Below are 22,381 nucleotides of genomic sequence, written 5' to 3' on the forward strand. Positions count from 1 at the left end.
ATTTTTAAAGCCCTTATTGGTAAACAACCTGTTTATATCTCCTCACTGTTAAATTGGAATATTGGAACCTATTCAACTCGATCGAATGACTGGATGGTTCTTAGGGTTCCTCAGATTTGTTCTGAGCTAGGGAAGTCAGCCTTTTCCTTTGATGCCTCTAACTCATGGAATGTCCTTCAACTCACGCTAAAATTGGAGGTTCTCCCTTCCCTTGGAATGTTTAAATGTATGATTTCAGACCATTGTGTGACTACCTGTAACTGTTTTAGTTGATATTTTAAAATTATTTTTAAACGTTTTAATTTGTTTTACTCTGGTGTTTACATTTCTGTGAATATTGTTTTTATTATGTACTGTACAATCGTCGTTTCTGTAAATGAGGGAAACCTCAGATGCTTACGATTTTAAATAAAGGTTGAAATGAAATACTACGCTATCTATATCTGTAGATATCCCTTACCTACTCTTACTAGTTATACCTGCATCAATGTACATAATAATACTACAACTCTGTACATACATATGATCTGATTAGCATTATTACTCAGTAGTACTGATTTATATATTTTAAACAATATAATGAATTAAGGTTTTGTTTTATTTGTCACATAAGGTACGCGTACATTACAGTGAAACACTTGGTTCTGTATGAGCCTCCTGAGATTGTGCTTCAGTTTACAATGTATTTTCTTTTTGCAGGCATGATGACTTCACCCCATCTGTACAGTCATTACAAAGGACGCACCACACTTACTGCTCTGATCGGTGTGGCTCCCAATGCAGTTATAACCTTCACCAGTGACCTAGGAAGTACCTCAGACAAGGCGATCACAGCTGTTCTCCCTGTTGTGTGTGTCTTTACAGGTTTCATTCCCCTTCATATAATAAATATCATTTACTTTTGGAAAACGTTGTTTATTTCTGCCGGGACCTGTCCTGTGCTTAAAGCACTCACTGGATGGGCTGGCTTCACAACAGCCCCGTCCAGGTATGTGTTATTATCAGTGTTGGGACTAACGCGTTACAAAGTAACGCGTTACAGAAACGAAGTTACTTTTTGCCGCAACTAGTACTCTAACGCATTACTTTTGAAATTCAGTAACGCTACTTACGTTACTGAATGGTTTGTTAGTTCGTTACTGCGTTCTTTTTATGTAGATTCATAGCGAGCGTCCTTATTTCGCCTGCGTTTGTTTTGTTTACTGTAGACTGAAAGGCGCTATATAAAACGAAGTATTATTATTATTATTATTTCTTTCCGTAGCCTCATTCTGTTTTCGCACTTCTGATTGGCCACTGACGTTCTGAAAGAAATAGGCGCTCTCTACAGTAAACAACAAGAGGACGCTCGCTATGAATCTACATAATAAGAACGCAGTAATAATAACGAACTAACAAACCATTTAGCAACTACTTTAGAGATAATTAATATACAACATGGAAACGAGATAAAGAACATGTTTGAAGGGCTGCTGGAGTCAACTGGACTAACGTTACATCTCGACCACCGCAGACTGGTGACGGTGAGTGCAATGTGTTCACTGAAACTCAAGATCAACGGATTTTGACTGTACGAAATCTGCCAGGGAATCTCATAATACTAATCAAACAATATAAATATAGTCCTTTCATGCACAATTGATATCCTAACTATTCTAACGTTGCAATGCTTTGATAACAACGCTGCAAGATGGTTATGAATGAATTAATGAATGGATGAATGAATGAATGAATGAATGAATGAATGAAAACTTTATTTAACAGATTGCAGAATGGGTACAATACAGTACGGCTCAATACATACAATTGTTAAGGGGATGCAGACCTGAGAAAGACGTTTGTCTTGTTTCCATCAGGGTCCCCCATTTTCAATTCATATAGACATTTATGACATACACAACATACATGACATTTATGGCATAGGGACATATAGGTATTTAGTACTGATACATTTGTGACATAAGCGGTATTCAAATATACAGTACTGTTACCCCTAGATCCTGACAGAGTATATACATATGATGGGGAGGGGACTGTACATTAGGAGGGGGTGGGTGGGTGGGAGAGAAATATACATACAGCGGGGAGGGAATATATAATGAAACGCTCTAGACCACATTGCTTAGCAGAGTTCGGTGATGTGAATGGAAACTGTCAAGTTGATCAACCGATTTTGAGTATATGGGGCATGGGACTTGAGCAAATTTTTTTTTTATTTTTTTTTTAAATAACTAAATAGTTACTTTTCACAGTAACTCATTACTTTTGGGTGTAAGTAACTAGTACAGTAACGAAGTTACTTTGAAATGAAGTAACTAGTAAAGTAACTGAGTTACTATTTTTCAGTAACTAGCACAACACTGGTTATTATAGACCTTTGTTTGTGACAGGACGCCACAACATTTTAAAGTGTGAAGAAACTTTGTGATTCAAGTGTATTGAATATCAGGTGGATGAGCCTAGATTTGTGAATGTCTTAAGATGCCATGTTTACCTGCACTTCAAGAGGTTTAATCGTCAGTACATACACAATACATAAATGATGATAATAGTTAAATGAAGGTGGCCATGCCTGCCTTCGATTGTGCAAAAATACAATACAAAAATAGAATAGATTGTGGAAGTTAATAAATGAGACGAGCAGAAGAGTATGGAGTCTGCGCTTTACTTCAAAACAACTACTTGGTGACTGGCACGGCAGCAATTAAACCTCATAGCAAGGTCTAGGATGCCACAATTCAGTCGGAGCTGCATCAAAGTCAGGAGTAGCTGATCGATTAGAGGCATAATTCAAGCACCACAACACATGAAGTACTAGGGGTCTGTGTAGCAATGTCAAGGTGGTTTGGGCCTTGTTCAGCTCTTCGTTCATCCTCCACACTCGCAGGGAGCATTTGTTTTTTCCGTTTGGTGGGAATGGGATAGCTGATGTGGTCGGGGAAAGCAGTGTTGGCCCAGCTGCTTTGCCATTGTGAAAATGCCACCCACAGACCCGTGAGTTACAGTTTGGGGTGAAGTCATGCCTGCAAAAAGAAAATAAATTGTAAACTGTGATATGAAGAAACAAACAAATAGATTTCTGTCTACTACAAGCTAAACATGTGATTGCTTTAAAATGGAAGGAGATTCAGAGACCTGACTCAGGTCATTGGATCAAAGAGATGTCTAACTTCTAGAAAGCACAATCTCAGGAGGCTCATACAGAACCAAGTGTTTCACTGTAATGTACGCGTACCTTATGTGACAAATAAAACAAAACCTTAATTCATTATATTGTTTAAAATATATAAATCAGTACTACTGAGTAATAATGCTAATCAGATCATATGTATGTACAGAGTTGTAGTATTATTATGTACATTGATGCAGCAGGTATAAAGACACTATGGTAGTCATACTGGCCAGCAGCGTAACTAGTAAGAGTAGGTAAGGGATATGTACAGATATAGATAGCGTAGTATCTACAGATATGTAAAAGGATTATATGCAGTTATATGTACAAACACATGTGGATATATACAGTAGGCTACATTAAGAACGACCATGTTACTATCACAAGATAGCGACTTAACAATAACAACAGGTAATGTTTTGTATTCTGGTCACGAGACCGCGATCAAACTTACTGTATCAACTTCAGGCTTCAGCCACCTTCTCTTCTCTTTGTCGTCGGGAGGAAAGCCGTAATAAGATACCGTTTTGTTGACATCGTTGAACGTTTATTGCAACACGGAACACAGAACTAACTGACTACCGCGGCGCGACAACCAGGAAACACAGCAGCCTAGCGTCAACACAGCGGCCTCTGCCGCGGGGCGTGGCCGCGCCTGGTCACGTGGCCGTCGCGGCCAATCAGGCCTACCCCGGAAGTAGGAACGGTTGCGGAACAGCTACAGGCGTCCTGGGTTGTTGACTATCTGACGGGCAGACCACAGTACGTGCGCCTACGGAGCTGTGTGTCAGACAGACTGGTCAGCAACACCGGGGCCCCGCAGGGGACAGTCGTCTCTCCCTTCCTCTTCACTGTCTACACCAACGACTTCCACTATCGGTCAGAGTCCTGCCACCGTCAGAAGTTTTCTGATGACTCTGCGATAGTGGGATGTATAAAGGACGGTGACGAGAGGGAATACCGGGAACTGGTAGTGGACTTCGTCACATGGTGCGATAAAAACCACCTGCAGCTAAATGTGGCGAAGACCAAGGAACTGGTTGTGGAGCTGGGAAGGAGGAGGAGTGCACCTGTGACCCCCGTTTCCATCAGGGGAGTTGATGTGGACATGGTGGAGGTGTACAAATACCTCGGTGTGCACATCGACAACAAACTGAACGGGTCAAAACATGCAGAGGCACTATACAAGAAGGGCCAGAGCCGACTCTACTTCCTCAGAAGGCTGAGATCCTTCAATGTCTGTACAAGGATGTTGAGGATGTTCTATGAGTCGGTGGTGGCGGGCGCCTTCTTGTATGCTGTGACCTGCTGGGGCAGCGGACTGAGAGCAGTGGACACAACCAGGCTGGATAAGCTGGTCAAAGGCCAGCAGCGTGGTTGGGGTGGAGCTGGACTCTCTAGCGAGGGTGGCGGAGAGGAGGAGCCTTGCTAAGCTCCAGGCCATCAGGGAAAACCCCACCCACCCACTATACACAGACTTGGCTGACAGGAGGAGCATGTTCAGTGCTAGGCTCACACTACCCAAATGCAGCACTGAACGGCACAGGAAGTCCTTCATTCCAACAGCCATCAGACTATAAAATGCATCACTGTGCCTCACTGCATCACTGAGCACAGAGCGGCAGCTCAATAGTGGCAGGAGGCCGCGACTAGCGGCCTCCAGGCTCCAAAACAGGGGGCAGCGACGGCTGCCAGACATTGACCTTGGACTAATAGGAACCCAAGGAGGACAATACACTACCTGAAGCATACTGCACCTTATGTGACACTGTGAATACTGTGAATATATATTTCATTTAGTTAGATAGTTAAATTATATTGACCAAATTGTTTACACTGCTGTGTTGTTTTTAACTACCTGTACCCATCCCCCTTCCCCCATGCTCAGTATATTTTTACTGTATTTATTTCTGTATATTTTATTTCATTTTTATTCTATTTTACTCTACTATTATCCTAGGCAACTTGATTGATTTGTGTTATTATTCTAATTTGTGACCTGTCCTGTCTAAATGTTTAAATGTTGAGCGATTTGCAGTGTCAAATTTCCCACAGGATAATAAAAGTATTTATATTCTATTCTATTCTATGACTAAAACTCTTGAACTTGCACTCTTGATAATGGCTATATAGCCATACATTGATTGATAGCCTATAGCTAATAGCTTTTTAAGCTAACGTTCGTTAACTAGCTAGAACAGATGTTTGCATGTGCTTGATAGCTAGCTAGTACTAGATTTAGCAAGGTACATTTTAAGTAAGTAATAAGTAAGTTGGCCAGCCAACGTGAATTTAGTGCTGTGTACTGTAGCTTACCTGCGCTCAGTGCACTGTTGCAAGCTCCTTCCGCCTCCTCGACAGTTGAGGATCACGTGAGTCTATAAAGACGGGCGTGTCTATGACACGTCAAACAGGGGTGCGTTCAAGTTCGCAAATGTTAAGCAAACTATTTCAAACTGTGAATTGTATGATTTAATAAATTATTTGAATACCGGAGGTCCTTTCACTTGCATCTAACGTTAAGTTGGGTTGCAGCACGTTATGTATTCTAGCAGGACAACATCCAAAATATGATTATCCAGACCATCTGTTTATGTTGAATGCAAACATGTTCGCCATGAACTTGCCTGCATTTGAACGCACCCCGGCCAGTGCCTTGTGGGAGTTTGCAGTTTCCTGGCGGGACAGTCCATTATTATATCCATGCATGGAGGGGCGGTGTACCATTTAACTTGAAGAGGATTCTTGTGAGCTGTTAAAATGCCTGGTTTAGCCAGTAAATTGAGAGAGCTGATAGAGGGGGTTTAAAAAACTACCAAAAAACACTACAAACTGATTGAATGGCTGCAAAAGAAAAAAATAATACGACGCAAGGTTAAATGCAGTTCATGTCACCATAAAATGAAGCTGAAGCTACAGAGTCATTGTGTGGACCGTTTTGAATGGTAGGTAAATGTCATTATGAATTGAAAATGGGGGACCCTGATGTAAATAAGATGAAAGTCTTTCTCTGGTCTGCATCCCTTGTGTGTATTGAGCTGTACTGTACTAGACCCAATCTGCAATCATCCACAAGGGGAAAGAAGTGAGGAAGTCAATTCGACACAAGTCGATTTTCTCAAGATCAAAAATCTCCCTGTTTAATTGGCTGATATTTGTGTACAGGTTAGACTAATAATACCTGTTTTAATGTTTGTATGTGTGTAGCCAGGTATTGAGCACATCAATGGCATGCAGATTACCCTTGGGGGAAATAAATGTATATGTAATTAGCCATGTGGCTTGTGTTTTACTGTACCTTGAATCATTGGGTTATGATGGAACACATTTTCTACTATATATTTCTAGATTTTCCCAAGCTAGGCTAACATGCAGCCGGATAGCTTTCTACTGAACGAACACACAGCGCGGAAACTGGTATCTATCTTCTTGTCTCTCTTCCCAAAATGTTGGCGTGTTCCTTTAAAGATCACCCTGTGCTGTCGGCTGAGGTCGAAGAATAAAAAAAAGGCAAGGAAACTTCTCCATTTCCTGTGCTGTTGGCTGAGGTCTTGAAGAGAGTATTTTTTTTTAATTATTATTATAAACCATGTTTATTGGTTGTTGCATTGTTTTTGTTAATAAAATTGCATTTATCTATAGTCCTAATTCTGTCACTGTTTGATGTCACAAATAAGGCTGGATCCGAAAGCTGTCTAGAACATTTATAACGTGATGAAAAAGTCAACAAATAATGAAGTATTACACATTTGTTAATGATGAATAGTGTTCACTTTAGATTAGGGCACACAATAGCATCTGCAAATGATTTATAGATGTTTCATGAATGTCTAACAAATCATTTGTTAAACATGAAAAGACAAGTCTGGTCTTTGCCTCGTGTCTGTATGCATAAAAGCCAGATTGTTCATAACAGGTGAGTTAAAAGTCAACAAATAATGAACAAACTGTATTACACATTTGTTAATGATGAATAGTGTTCACTTTAGATTAAGGCACACAATAGCATCTGCAAATGATTTATAGATCTTTTAGGAATGTCTAACAAATCATTTGTTGAACATGAACAAATAAATGGAGGTATAGTAGTTTTTTCATATCCATTTTTCAAAGCATCTACAAATGTGTTACTACACATTAGATATCATTATTAAATGTTGCACTAATAATTAGGGATGTCCGATATTATCGGCCGACCGATATTATCGGCCGATATCGGCAGTAAAATGTGATATCGGAAAATATCGGTATCGGTTTAAAAACAAAAAAAAACAATAACAATATTTGTTATATATATATCCAGTGAAATTATTAGTTATTCAGTTTTTTGGACGGGGAAACCCTGCATATATCGGTATCGGTTGATATCGGTTGATATCGGTATCGGAAATTAAGAGTTGGACAATATCGGAATATCGGTATCGGTAAAAAAGTCAATATCGAGCATCCCTACTAATAATTAACAAATAAGGTTGATCATGTGGAAAAAAGTTACTAACAGATCAAATTTTAAACAAGTACATTTACAAATGATGTACTAATCAGTTGTAAATGGTTTTGTTCATGATTAGTTCATTATCCACTATAGCGTTATAAATTATTTGTAAATGTTATACAAATATAGTTATAAATGATTTAATAATCATTTATGAATGTATATAAATGGTTTGTTCATGATTAGTTCATTATCCACTAATGCGTTATAAATACTTTGTAAATGTTATACAAATATAGTTATAAATTCTTTAATAATCATTTATGAATATATATAAATGGTTTGTTCATGATTAGTTCATTATCTACAAATACCTTATAAATGTATTATAACAGGGTTTTATTATAAAGTGCTACCGACTTATTTTGTATTTCCCACGACAGTCAGGATAGTCAAAACACCACCAATCTGTTGCGGTCGACTAAAAACACACTTCTTCAATCAATATCTGAAATGTGGTTATATAGTTGTTATGCCAATTCCCAATCCCCTTCCTGGTCGTTGCGCACCCCCCCCCTACTGTTGGTCCAGGAGGCCGGAGACTATCACATGCTTTCCTCCGACACATGTGCAGCCAGCCGGCAGCCAGCCTGGCAGCGCGGACTCTCACTGGGAGAGTGTAACGCGTGGAAGATCACACTACCTCCCTCCAGATCCTTCCCTCGCTGTGCAGGTGCCCCGACCGAACTGTAGGAGTCGCTGTTTACAACAACCCACCCACACCGACTTCCCACCCACTGACACTGCCAATTGTGTCAGCACGGACGACCGACAAGCCGGAGGTACCGCTGGCAGTTGGATTCGATCCCACTGTCTCCGCGGTGGTAGGCAGACGCTTAGTCCGCTGCGCTACCCGGCCGCCCCTGAATCTTGAACCTTGTATTGTATATGTTTATAATATAGATAGAATATATGTTGTGTATTATATTTAGTCTATAGTTTCGTTTTAGTTTACAGCTATTTGTACAGTTAGCATAGCATCGTTTGTATAGATAGAATATACGTTGTATTATGTTTACTACTAGTGTGGTAGTGAAAGGTTAACCTTCTGTAGTGTGGTAGTGAAAGGGTTAATGAGACAGGACTCGCATTGCCTTGTATATGCATAATGTGTTTTAAGGATGTATGCTAAGGGTTCTGGAATGAAGAGGTGAAAAACTCCTAGTCCAGCAGAATTAGCATGTGGGGAATGGATAACGTACATTATAGAGAGAGAGAGAGAGAGAGAGAGAGAGAGAGAGAGAGAGAGAGAGAGAGAGAGAGAGAGAGAGAGAGAGAGAGAGAGAGAGAGAGAGAGAGAGAGAGAGAGAGAGAGAGAGAGAGAGAGAGAGAGAGAGAGAGAGAGAGAGAATCTAAAGGACAACTATGCTGAAGAAGAACACAAGGCAAGACTTATTTTGTATATCCCACGACAGTCAGGATATAGCCAAAACACCACCAATCTGTTGCGGTTGACTAAAAACACATGTCTTCAATCAATATCTGAAATGAAAGAAATAAAAAAGAAAAACAACCAACTTTCTTACTGTCTTCTACTATCATCATCTTGAGCCGTACTGTATTGTACCCATTCTGCAATCTGTTAAATTAAGTTTTCATTCATTCATGTACTCTTCCACTAATTAATGTTCCTTGTGTATATTACTACCTACTATACTAATATGTCTATACTACTCTGCACTCAACACTGCAGCACTGTTTTGATGAACATTGTTACTTGGAAGAGTTGTACCCTTCCTGCTGACTTGTCATACGGAACTTGTAAGTCGCTTTGGATAAAAGTGTCAAATGACTAAATGTAAATGTAAGCAGAATAGAATGCCAATTTTGATGATTGAAAGCTCATTTGTTGGGCCTTATAGACACACCTGGGCCATTTAAATGAATAAAGGTTTGAATTTAATTTATATTGTGTTACTAGTCTACTCCTATTCCTATTGGTGAAAAGGAAACCAATTGTATGAACCTAATCGATCAACATGATGAAATTTGTATGATGCTTTTCTGTTGAATATTGTGCAAGGTTTGAAACAGGAAACGGTGGTTGGATAGCCACTGGAGGCCAGAGGATGGACAGGAAACATCTCTTTCTTAGAAAGCAGAATCAGAGAATCGCACAGCATGTTTTTTCTCTTCTCTCTTTCTCTCTCTGAAAAAGATCCCATCCCTATAGCTACGTCACACGCATACCGCATGTTAAACAGACACACAGGAAATACCAGCAGCACTTCTCTACTGCAGGGGCTTGAGCAGCTCGTCACTATCTCATGATGGCAGGTGAGTGCATTTTCCACACCTGGATGAAAACAGTATTTGAGTATATTCTAGTATTTAAATTTGTACTGTATTTGTTACAAACTTATTTTTTTATTTATTTTTTGCACAATGAAACAAAATAAAAAATAGCAAAGCGACAAATTAAACAAAATGTGCAGGTGGGATTAAAAAAAGAATATATAGGAGTTACAGCGTAACTCGCTCTGTTGCTGAGAGAGAGAGAGAGAAAGAGAAAGAGAAAGAGAGAGAGAGAGAGGCGCTCGAGAAGAACACTCGCAGTTTAGTTCTTGCAGCCGATTAAATTAGAGATTTGTATTTGGAAATTAGGAGTAAACTACTCGTTTTACTCTCAGGTGACTAGGTATTTGTATTTGAGCTGATGTGATCTGTGAGCTAATTTCATATCATATATAATGCATTTTTTTATATGTATGTATTTTATTATTCGAGCTGTGTTAGACCTGCCACTTGTCGAACACAATCTCAGGAGGCTCATACAGAACCAAGCATTTCACTGTAATGTACACCTTATATGTGAATGTGACAAATAAAACAAAACTTGGAAACTTCCCAGTCGCGACGTTCATTGATGTTTTGTTTTGGAATTGTTTCAATACAATACGCAAATATATTATAGCGTTAGTAATTTACGTTTTCTGACGAGACCTCGTTGCAACACATCACCAATATAAGCAGGGAAGTGTTGTGATCTAAATTCCACATCCTCATCAAAGTAGGCAAACTGCATGTCTCCAACAGCGCTGAAGCAGTCATTACGCACGAATGAAATGCGCTTTGATTACAGTACACCAACAACAAGAGCCTTTCCACGCGTGCACGTCATCACTCTCTAATTCAAGTTTCAATCATTGCAGTCGCGGGGAGTTCAAGTTTTGTTTTATTTGTCACATAAGGTACATGATTATGTGACTACATGTACATTACAATGCTTGGTTCTGTAGAGCCTCCTGGGATTGTGCTTCATTAGTAAAGTAAAAGAATAAAGACCAAAATATACAATATACAAAACAAAAGTACAAAATGCAAAAATGAGAGATGTTGTGCAAATATTTTAGTAATAAATATTTGATCTATTTATTACTAAAATATTTGCACTACATCTCTCATTTTTGCATTTTGTACTTTTGTTTTGTATACTGTTAAGCCCTAGCCCTAATTTTCGGAAATGTGCCTAAAAGTACATTATACCCAAGTAAAAAGGAAGATTGCTCCACTTCTACAAGGCCATTGGCATGTTCTAGGAACATCTATGGACCTCAGGGAATGTATTCCCAGTGTCATAAATATTGTGTCTGTTAATATGCTATGAGTAAATTGTGATGAACCAAAGGAGAAATATATTTGTATCCTCGCTTGTTTCCCCCCCCCATATTTGACAGTGAATAACACCATGCTAACAATGTCCAGACCTGAGAACATGCCACTGAGCTCATTCAGCAACTTCTTGACAACAACTTTACCAAAAAGCTAAGCAATTGAACAAAGGACATAGCTTCCAGAGCAGTTCTAAAAAGGGTAGTAGCAGGCGGATACTCAAAGGGACATCTGGGATACCCAAAGTACCCAAAATGTGCCGAATGGGTTCCAATGGAATTTGGCTGGAAAAAACCACTTATGATCAGTACAGGAGGTTATTTCCACATAATGCAGCCTTTGAATATGACATGTACCCTGTGCATCATATTCTACCATTGTGCACAGTATAACATCAATAAAAAACAACAAAGTTGTATCGGAAGCATACTAGGACCGCTACTGTTCCTAATTTATGCAAATGACATGTCGTCAGCTTGTGTCTGCAACTTGTTCCTGTTCACGGACGACTCAGCCCTGCTGGTCTCTGACAAGAACAAGTTGCAGGTTGAAAAAACCCTCAGCTCGGAACTAGGCAAAATCTGCATATGGCTCGCTGATAACAAACTATCATTACACATGGGCAAAACAGAGTCCATTCTCTTCGGTTCAAATAACAAACTCAGCAAGACCGACGGCTTCTCAGTTACAGTGGGTGACAATATTGTCACAAGGAAAGATGAAATTACCTACCTGGGTTCCATCCTAGAGGCTAATCTCTCCTGTGACAAAATGGCATCCAATGTAATAAAAAAAGTCAACCAACAAACTAGATTCTTGTACCGGATCTCCTCTCTGGTAAACAAGAATACCCTGAAGACTCTGGCAGGAGCACTCATTCAAGGGTACTACGACTATGCTTGCACCTCATGGTACCAAAGCACCTCAAAGGCGCTAAAAACAAGATTACAAACATCACAAAACAAACTGGTCAGACTACTACTTGACCTTACTCCTAGAACCCACCTCACCCCTGCCCACTTTGACAACCTAGGATGGCGTAGAGTACAGCAACTTGCAATGGGCCTGGGCCCTGTTTCTTGTACCTGGATAACTGAGTTAGCCGGATAACTTTAGCTGGATAACTGGGTTAGCCTGACTTTCCGATTTCATGTACGTGGATTTTCCAAATCACCATGACAACATATCCAAAAGTTTGAGCCTGGTCGAAAGCAGAGTTCAAGTTCAAGTTAGCCTGAACTATCGCCACGCCCCCGCAAAGAAGTGACAGCCCGTTTCCTGAAACTATTCCCACAGTCTACGATCTGCATTATACCATTCTGAATTACGTTTTTGTGCTCCATTCTTCCAGAGGGGGCTTTTGAAATGTAAAATAGACCCAAAATGCTGATATTAAATTCACTTTGTCCTAAATAATGCACGTTATATATACCGTGGCGACGGTGGCGCTCGCTCGTGCGATGTACACATGATGTGGTTATTTTAATTGTAACTGGGATTAAGATGTCTGATGAGATGCGCTGTTTGACGGATTTGAGAAATTGAATGAGCCGTTGACGTCACATTAATGAATGAGGATAAAGAGATAAACTTCATTCAAAACAAAGGATATTCTAAACACGGGTCTCTCGTTCATTAATGTATAAACAATGAATTTTTCCCATCTGGCCCAGTGGCCCAGCGGTAGTGCTCAAGCTTGCCAATCCAGCGACCGGGGTTCTAATCCCGGCGTTTCCAATATGATTTTTTTGAATATAATATGAATGATTATACGCCAAAGTAGCCTGGTTTTAAGTTAAAATATTATAAATCTACATGCATTGAGGATGTCATTCTTTATATAGCTCTCAACGTGCACCAAATTGAATTATTCCTATATTGCAAAAAGAAGGACCCCGGTCTTGAACCCGGGTCGTCCGTGTGGAAGTCAAAAGAACAACCCGTTGGACCACATTGGAGATAAGTTTAACATTGACTATACATCAATCAATGGGCAAGAAAGCCGTCTCGTAATTCTGTATAACAGTTAACTAGTTATTTTCGCTAGCAAGATCTCATTTGATTATTCAATCCAGCAGGCAAGTTTAAAGAAATATAATCTGATTGATTGAGGTAATGAGGGACTTAGAATTCGCCTATAGATAACGCATTTAACTTGTCGGCGAGGCGATTGAGCCTATTGCAATCTGTCAATAAAGTCTTAAATCAATTAATCAATCAATGCCGTTGAGAATCAGGGTCTCTGCCATCGATACGTGCTGGCTTTCCACCTAAAACGGGAGCGCGCATCTAGCCTGACTTGAGCCTGACTCTCAAGTCTGGCTTGAGTTAACGAGACTGAATCCTCCTTTGTGAAACAGGAAAATCCCGGCTTTGAACATCGGGTTAACTGAAGCTGGATAATGGACATGTTGATCGACTTAGTTGAACCACGTACATGAAACAGGGCCCTGGTCTACAAGATACACTATATGACTAAGGTACCCATGTACATGTCAAAATACTTCCCAAAGGTCAGTGAATACCACAACCACTACACCAGAGGAAGCTCAACAAATCATGTTAAACCCAGATTCGGCTCAAACAAGGGACTAAATACGTTTCGCAATTATGCCACAACAATGTGGAACGCCCTACCCAAAGCTGTAAAGGAATGTGAATCCCTACCCACATTCAAAACCACTCTAAAAGAGCACCTACGGGAGGCTGCAATTCGAAACTGGCCACCGTAAATGTCCAAACCCCCCCACCCCCTCCTAATGTACAGTCCCCTCCCCATCATATGTACTCTGTCAGGATCTATGGGTAACAGTACTGTATATTTATTTGAATAGCGTTTATGTCACAAATGTATCAGTACTAAATACCTGTATGTCATAAATGTCAATATGAATTGAAAATGGGGGACCCTGATGGAAACAAGACAAACATCTTTCTCTGGTCTGCATCCCCTTAACAATTGTGTGTATTGAGCCGTACTGTATTGTACCCATTCTGCAATCTGTTAAATAAAGTTTTCATTAATTCATTAATTCATTAATTAATTAATTCATTCATTCATTCATTCATTCATTCATTCATTCATTCATTCATTCATTCATTCATTCATTCATTCATTCGTTCATCATTCATTCATTCATCCATTCGTTCATTCATTCATTGACGTTTTTTTTATGGTGGAGCTCTGAGATACATGACAAGTATCTATTTGAGCTGTCCTCAAACAGGCCTCTGTGATTTGGTGGGGCCAACGACTAACGTCTCAGTTTTATCTGCGTAAAATAACACGGGAGACTCGAGATCTGCTCATCAACACAACAGCTTTTCTGTTCTCATTGATTTACTCCAAAATCCCAGACAGAAAGTGGGAGCGATGTGCGCATGAGCCCTGATGAATTGAAAATGGGGGACCCTGATGTAAACAAGACGAAAGTCTTTCTCTGGTCTGCATCCCCTTAACAATTGTGTGTATTGAGCTGTACTGTATTGTACCCATTCTGCAATCTGTTAATAAAGTTTTCAATCAATCAATCAATCCCTTCCCCAAAACAATCCACACGAGGGCGCTCAAGTCCACCATCACAACTTCAGTGTCAACATACATAAGATAATAATAATAATAATAATAATAATAATAATAATAATAATAATAATAATAATAATAATAATAATAATAATAATAATAATAATAATAATAATAATAATAATAATAATAATAATAATAATAATAATAATAATAATAATAATAATAATAATAATAATAATAATAATAATAATAATAATAATAATAATAATAATAATAATAATAATAATAATAATAATAATAATAATAATAATAATAATAATAATAATAATAATAATAATAATAATAATAATAATAATAATAATAATAATAATAATAATAATAATAATAATAATAATAATAATAATAATAATAATAATAATAATAATAATAATAATAATAATAATAATAATAAATTAGATTTAGAGAGAGAAGCGCCTTTCTCAGACTCAAGGACACTTTACATAAAAAAAGAGAAGCTATATAAAAGACTATAATATATGAATATATATGTAGCCTATAGTAACAACAGGAAAATTAAAACAAAATAAAAAAAAGAGTCGGAGGGGAGTGGGTGAAGAGAGTTGGCTACTTGGGAGCAGGGCCGTGTTGCGTGAAGGCAAGTGTGAACAGGGCCCCGTTCCCCGTACCTGGATAACTGAGTTAGCCGGATAACTTTCGGTTAAGTCTGACTTAAGCCGGACTTTCCGGCTCCCCGTACCTGGATTTTCCAAATCACCATGACAACAGATCCAAAAGTTTGAGCCTGGTCGAAAGCAGGGTTTAAGTTCAAGTTCGCCGGATCAACCATCGCCACGCCCCCGCAAAGGAGTGACAGCGCGTTTCCTGAAATTATTCCCACAGTCTAGGATCTGCGTTATACCATTCTGAATTACGTTTTTGTGCTCCATTCTTCCAGAGGGGTCTTTTGAAATGTAAAATAGACCCAAAATGCTGATACTAAATTCACTTTGTCCTAAATAATGCACGTTATATACCGTGGCGCTCGCTCGGTGCAACAACAACAAAATAAAGAATATTCTAAACACGGGTCTCTCGTTCATTAATGTATAAACAATGAATTTATCCCATCTGGCACAGTGGCTCAGCGGTAGTGCTCAATCCTGGCAACCCAGCGACCGGTGTTCGAAACCCCGTGTTTCCAATATAATTTTTCTGAATATAATATTAATTATTATACGCAAAGGTAGCCTGGTTTTAAGTTAAAATATTATAAATCTACATGCATTGAGGATGTCAATAGCTTTATATAGCTCTCAACGTGCACCAAATTGAATTATTCCTATATTGCAAAAAGAAGGAGACGACTGGGTTTCGAACCCCGGTCGTCTGCGTGAAAGTCAAAAGATGAACCCGTTACACCACAGAGAAGATAAGTAAAAGATCGACCATACATCAATCAATGGGTAAGGGAGCCGTATCGTTATTCTGTATAACAGTTTTACTAATTATTTTCGCTAGCAAGATCTCATTTGATTATTCAATCCAGCAGGCAAGTTTAAAGAAATATAATCTGATTGATTGAGGTAATGAGGGACTTAAAATTAGCCTATAGATAACGCATTTAACTTGTCGGCGAGGCGATTGAGCCGTACTGCAATATGTTACTAAAGTTTTAAATCAATTAATCAATCAATGCCGCTAGAGAATCAGGATCTCTGCTCTCGACACTTGCTGCCTTCTCGGCTGAGGCGGGCACGCGCATTTATCCTGGGTCTCAAGTCTGGCTTGAGTTAACGAGACTGAATCCACCTTCGAGGAACAGGAAAATCCCGGCTTCAAACATCGGGTTAACTGAATCTGGATAATGACATCTTGATCGACTTAGTTGAACCAGGTACGGGGAACGGGGCCCAGGTGTGTTTTTAGGTGTGTTTTGGAGAGGTTGATGGTGTCGGAGCCTCGGATGGTAGGGGAGAGGGAGTTCCACAGTGTGGAATATTCCTTTATTGATCCTTTTGGGGAAATTCAGGCATCATAGCAGCATGGGGGAGGGGAGGTACAGGTACATGGTAATAGTAAACATAATACAGGTAATACAATTATAGTACAGTAGAAAAGTTAAAATAGGCAGTGTAAACAATATAACAATATAATTAGCTCTGAGTATACACATATGAAACAGCTTACACTATCATTAAAATAAAGTCTTGGTATAGCCTATTTATCACTAATTGTTATTGTAGCTTACATTTCTTTTGTTTATTGGTTTTACAGCATAATTGAAATGCTATCTTTGTATATTCATCTTTCATATTTCTTGTTTTTTGGTTTCACACAGAAACGCGCGTGTGCGTGTGCATGTGTGTGTGCGTGTGTTTGTAGATGTTGGACACCACACAGAATAGACTGTGTGACTATGATTGCAGAGGGTAGACAGTGCCTACTAGAAATTATATACAGTATGTATGTGTGTGTGTGTATATATATACTCAAATGTATTGTCATTATACAGCACAAGTACAGTACAACGAAAAAGAAGTTTAGCATCCAACCAGAGTGCAAATGTAGCAGTAAAGTGCAACAGCAATATACAATGTACAGGTGATTAAACTGGGTACAAAATATACAAAGTGTAGTGCTAGTCAGATGTATGTACAGAGTTGTATTATATTTATATAAATAGAAACAGTATGACTACTACTGGCCAGCAGCGTAACTAGTAAGAGTAGGATATGTACAGATAACTTGAAAAGCATTGTTGAAAACTCCAGTGCTCCCGATGGCCAGTCCAGGCCTGTGTACAGATATAATATAAGGGTCTATGTGCAGGTAAGTACATACAGGTGAGGATAGGTATATATGCGGTGAGAATAAATATATATATATACAGTATGGTATATATATACAGCATTATAGTACATGCTATCATACAAAGCAACGGGTTATATGCAGGTGTACATCGTTTTTAGGGTTAGAAAACATTGGGGGCTTCAGCCTGGGGGGGTGGCAATTTTAGAGTAATTAGAGACGAATACTGAAGAACTAGATTAGAGTTTTTTAAAGTGAGGTCCAGGTCCATGAGAGGGATCTGGGCAGTCCCCATAGAAAATTCAAAGTTAACAGGACCAAATCATCAGTTTCTTATTTATTTATTTAACCTTTATTTAGCCAGATAAAACATTGATATGGTCCAAGAGACCCCAACAAGAGTACAAATATACATATATACACATACATACATACATACATACATACATACATACATACATACATACATACATACATACATACATACATACATACATACATACATACATACATACATACATACATACATACATACATACATACATACATATATATATATACATATACATACATACATACACACACACATATACACCAATAACAAAATAAAAACACAGTTAAGAATCATACACATAAGCAAATAAACAAACAAACATTATGCACAGCCTATGTACAAAAGAAATAAACAGTTCATCTCTAGTCTTTACAGTTTTCTTCGATTGCATAAACACTCAAATCAAAAGTATTACACAATTATCAAAACCTTACACTCAAGGAGCAAAACATAGGCCCAGATTTGCACCCCTATACGCACAAAGTCAGCCTCACACTTTTTGCAAAACAATACACACAGTGATTTGCAAAACACTAAACACACTTGCATTACATTAGACACAGAATGTCAAATTACCACACATATGAGCCAATTGGTTAAACACAGCAATCAGATGCACAAACACACCATTGCTTAATTGTAGATACACCAATCAGTTTTAAGCACTATAAAAATGCAGCAGGTGAGTTCACCTGTCTTCAACCCAAATGGAAGGAGAGTGAAGTACACAGATAACGTGAAAATATACAATACATTCACCAAACACTACACAAGACAACTAATGATGCAGACTGATGAAAATGTAAATTTTCTCTCCATATACCCAAATCAGTCAACATGATTGTCAACATGGAGAATCACAACAAAGAAATCTCTTGCCAGATCCAGCTAGGCAAAGAGATAATGTCTAGTATTTTCTGTACTCTATTTAAATTTTTTCTATTTTTGTTTTTGTTTTACTGTAATTTTAACCTGTACTGGATACAGTATTTTATGTTTGTCTGATATTTGCTGAGCTTACTGTGTTATGCACATTGTAGTAGCATGAAAACTGGGACATGTTTTGTTGTGATTCTCCATGTTGAAATGTTGACTGATTTGGTTATATGGAGAGACAATTTATATTTTCATCAGTCTGCATCATTGATTTGGGTATATGGAGAGATTTCTTTTTTTTCATCAGTCTGCATCATTGATTTGGGTATATGGAGATAAATCAATTATATTTTCATCAGTCTACATTGGTCTTGTGTAGTATTTGGTGAATTTATTGTATATTTGCACATTATCTGTGTACTTCACTTACAGTACTCTAATCACTGAGAAGTAGAATTGCTAAATGTGTTTTAGGTTAAGCACAGCAGTGTGTAACTGGTTCAAACAGAATTAAGTCATATGAAACGTGTGTTTCATATGGTAACAAAATGTAGTTTTTATAAATTAGTGTATAGTTTGTGTTTAATTTAGCAAAGGATCTGAGGTGTTCTGATAATTGTGTGTGTGGTTGTGCTAATTGTGTGTAGTGTTTTGAAACACCGGGCCCTGTTTTCAAAATCGTGCTTAAGCAATCGAAAAAATTATATACATAATGTTTCAGTCTTCTCATAAAAAAAAGGATTAGATTTTGGGGTCTTTTCCTGCCTTTGGTCCGCTTTGCATTCACATCTCAAATGAACCACAGCAGGGTTCACTTGCAAGAGTGAATGAGCTTTCACACCACCCCAAACCAACCGGACTATCCGAGGAAATGAACCAGGGTTTGATTAAAGCTTATTATAGTTTATCACAGTATCATGAGCATGTCTTTGTCAGTGGACACTGGACATGGGTATGGATGGCTCCAGGTGCTGCTGCGTTAAAGTGCACATCTTCAATACCTATCTGTACTATTTAAAAGCACAGTGCACTGCAGGACACACTCAAAGGTTATCGCACCTCAGAGATGGCAGTGGACATGTATGACAGGACAAAGGCCATATGTAATGGCCTTGGGATTGAGGAACATACTACCAGCCAAAGGAGGAAGCAGAAAATTATGGATGAGTATGTAGTTGAGTCATCTTGTGGCACAAGCTCAGACCTCATGGAGATCAGCTGAGACAGAGACTGTTCTATCCAGTCCTCGACAGAATGCTGCAAGAGCTTGAGAGCAGGTTCTCATGAGTTGGAGAACCACGTATGAGAGGCATACAGGCATGTTATCCAGCCTCAGACCAGTTTCTCTCAGTGGAATTACTGCAACCCCTCGCCACACATTACAATATCCAACTACTGCCAGAGGAGATCACAGTTGCAAAGTGTTTCCTGGCCAGGACAGGCAGAGATGCAGTCCCTACTATCCAAAGTGTCTTTTCCCTCCTGGATGATAATAATAATAATAATGCATTTTATTTATAATGCGCCTTTCAAGACACTAAAATCCACAAATCGGTGAATGAACAATTATATAGGATCAAATGAAAACTACTACTTGCTAAAAATCTATGTTTAAAAGTTGCGTCACACTCTGTGGCCAATCTGCGCATGTGCATGGGGAATCGATGCTTAAAAACTGTCTTTTTCGCTGCCAATTTAGTTCTGATCGATTAGGAATGTCTCGCGCCGTGTTCAGGAGAGTCAGGCGCATACAAGTCTATTCGATCATGTCTCTAGCACCCCCACAGCCGTATCTGCAATCACTTAATGTCAAGGCTCTCGTCCACATTCATTCATTCCCCCCCCCGCAATCTCCTCCCCGATTTCAATGTAACGCGGAAGTGTAGTGGTCTATAGTTAAACACAGCAGAGGTCGGCTACTTTCAGGCGATTTGTCACATTCTAAGTGATTTGGACTTTGAATCCAAGCAGACTTATTATGGTTCTTCGTCTGAAGAATTTGGTGTATCCTGATTGGAGGACCACATATAGGCAGAGTTCGTCACATAATGCAACAAGCATCAGTAAGTTTGACTCTTTGAAAGTCAATATAGTGTTCTATACTTTTCTGAGATTGACCCTTTATCAGACACGGTGACCTTTCTAAATTGACCCAATGCGGTAAACACCACCCATCTGGTACCTAAAGCAGGTTCAAGTCAAGTCAAGTCAAGTCAAGAGTTTTATTTGTCACGGCATACAAGTATACAATGAAATGCGGGTGGTCTTGCCCGCAACGATGTGCAATACAGTGGTACAACATGTAATAGAATCCAATAAAAAACAACATTGTGCAATAAACAGGTAACAGGTAACATGGTGGGACATCTCGGTATCTGTACATAGTTATTTACAGGGCATATAGGACATGCTAGGTAGCTTAGGTAGTGCAATACACTGTTACTGTTGTTATACTAATATTAAAGTGACCTTTCCTTTTTGGCCATAAGTGTGGGCGTGTGCGGCATGAGTGTGTGTCTGCTCATGTTAAAGTGTTAAAGTGGCTGCTGGTGTGTGAGCGTGCACAGTGTGCGTGTCGTGTGTGTGCTCATGTGTGCTTGTGTGTGGATAGATCAGTGTTCTGTGGCACTCAGTGTTCATTGTTCAAGGCTCTGATGGCCTGGGGGAAGAAGCTGAGCCTAAGCCTCTCTGTCCTAGTAGCTGGGGTTTGCAGGCATCTGCCTGACCTCAGCAGCTGGAACAGGCTGTTATTGGGGTGGTGGGGGTCTTTCATTATTCTGCAGGCTCTGGATTTGCACCTCTTGTTGTATAGAACCTGCAGGGGAGGTAGTGCAATACCCGTGGTACGCTCGGCTGAGCGTACCACTCTCTGTAGGGCCTTCTTGTCCTGTGCCGTGCTGTTTCCATACCAGGCAGTGATGTTTCCAGTCAAGATGCTCTCTACAGCTCCGGAGTAGAAGGACTGGAGTATCTTCCCCGATACTCTGAACTTCCTTAACTGTCTCAGGTGGTAGAGGCGCTGCTTCGCCTTTTTTACAACTGTGTCTATGTGTGTTGACCATGTCAGATCCTCTGAGATGTGGACCCCCAGGTACTTAAAGCTGCTCACCCTGTCCACGGTAGCCCCGTTTATCATCAGTGGTGTGTGTGTCTCCTGCTGTCCTTTCCTATAATCCACGATCAGCTCCTTGGTTTTACCAATGTTCAGGAGCAGGCTGTTGTCCTGGCACCAGCGTTCCAGTACCTCAACCTCCTCCCGGTAGGCCTTCTCGTCGTTGTCCGAGATCAGCCCCACCACCACTGTGTCGTCTGCGAACTTCACTATGGAGTTGGAGCTGAACTTGGCCACACAATCGTGTGTGTAGAGTGAGTACAGCAGGGGGCTCAGAACACAGCCCTGGGGGGACCCGATGCTCAGGGTGATGGTGTTGGAGGTCTGACCCCCCACCCTGACCGCCTGGGGTCTTTCACTCAGAAAGTCCAGTACCCAGGCGCTCAGGGCAGAGCTCAGACCCAGCTCGATCAGCTTGTCCACCAGTCTGGTGGGGACTATGGTGT

At 39.5% G+C, this 22,381-nt stretch overlaps 1 protein-coding gene across 1 annotated transcript in view; it reads left to right on the forward strand.

Moving 5' to 3' along the window:
- Positions 1–9,937: 9,937 nt before the first annotated feature.
- The window catches only part of LOC311237249 (C-C chemokine receptor type 4-like), a gene marked incomplete at both ends in the record, with an annotated part of 37,932 nt that continues 25,488 nt past the window's right edge, over positions 9,938–22,381 (forward strand). The window contains one exon of the mRNA XM_084325056.1: positions 9,938–9,944. Within this exon, the coding sequence (XP_084181182.1) occupies positions 9,938–9,944 (7 nt within the window). The remainder of the gene's footprint in view (positions 9,945–22,381) is intronic.

The sequence above is a fragment of the Notolepis coatsorum genome (genome assembly GCF_963971535.1).
Source record: "Notolepis coatsorum genome assembly, chromosome: 11".
Classification (NCBI taxonomy): Eukaryota; Metazoa; Chordata; class Actinopteri; order Aulopiformes; family Paralepididae; genus Notolepis; species Notolepis coatsorum.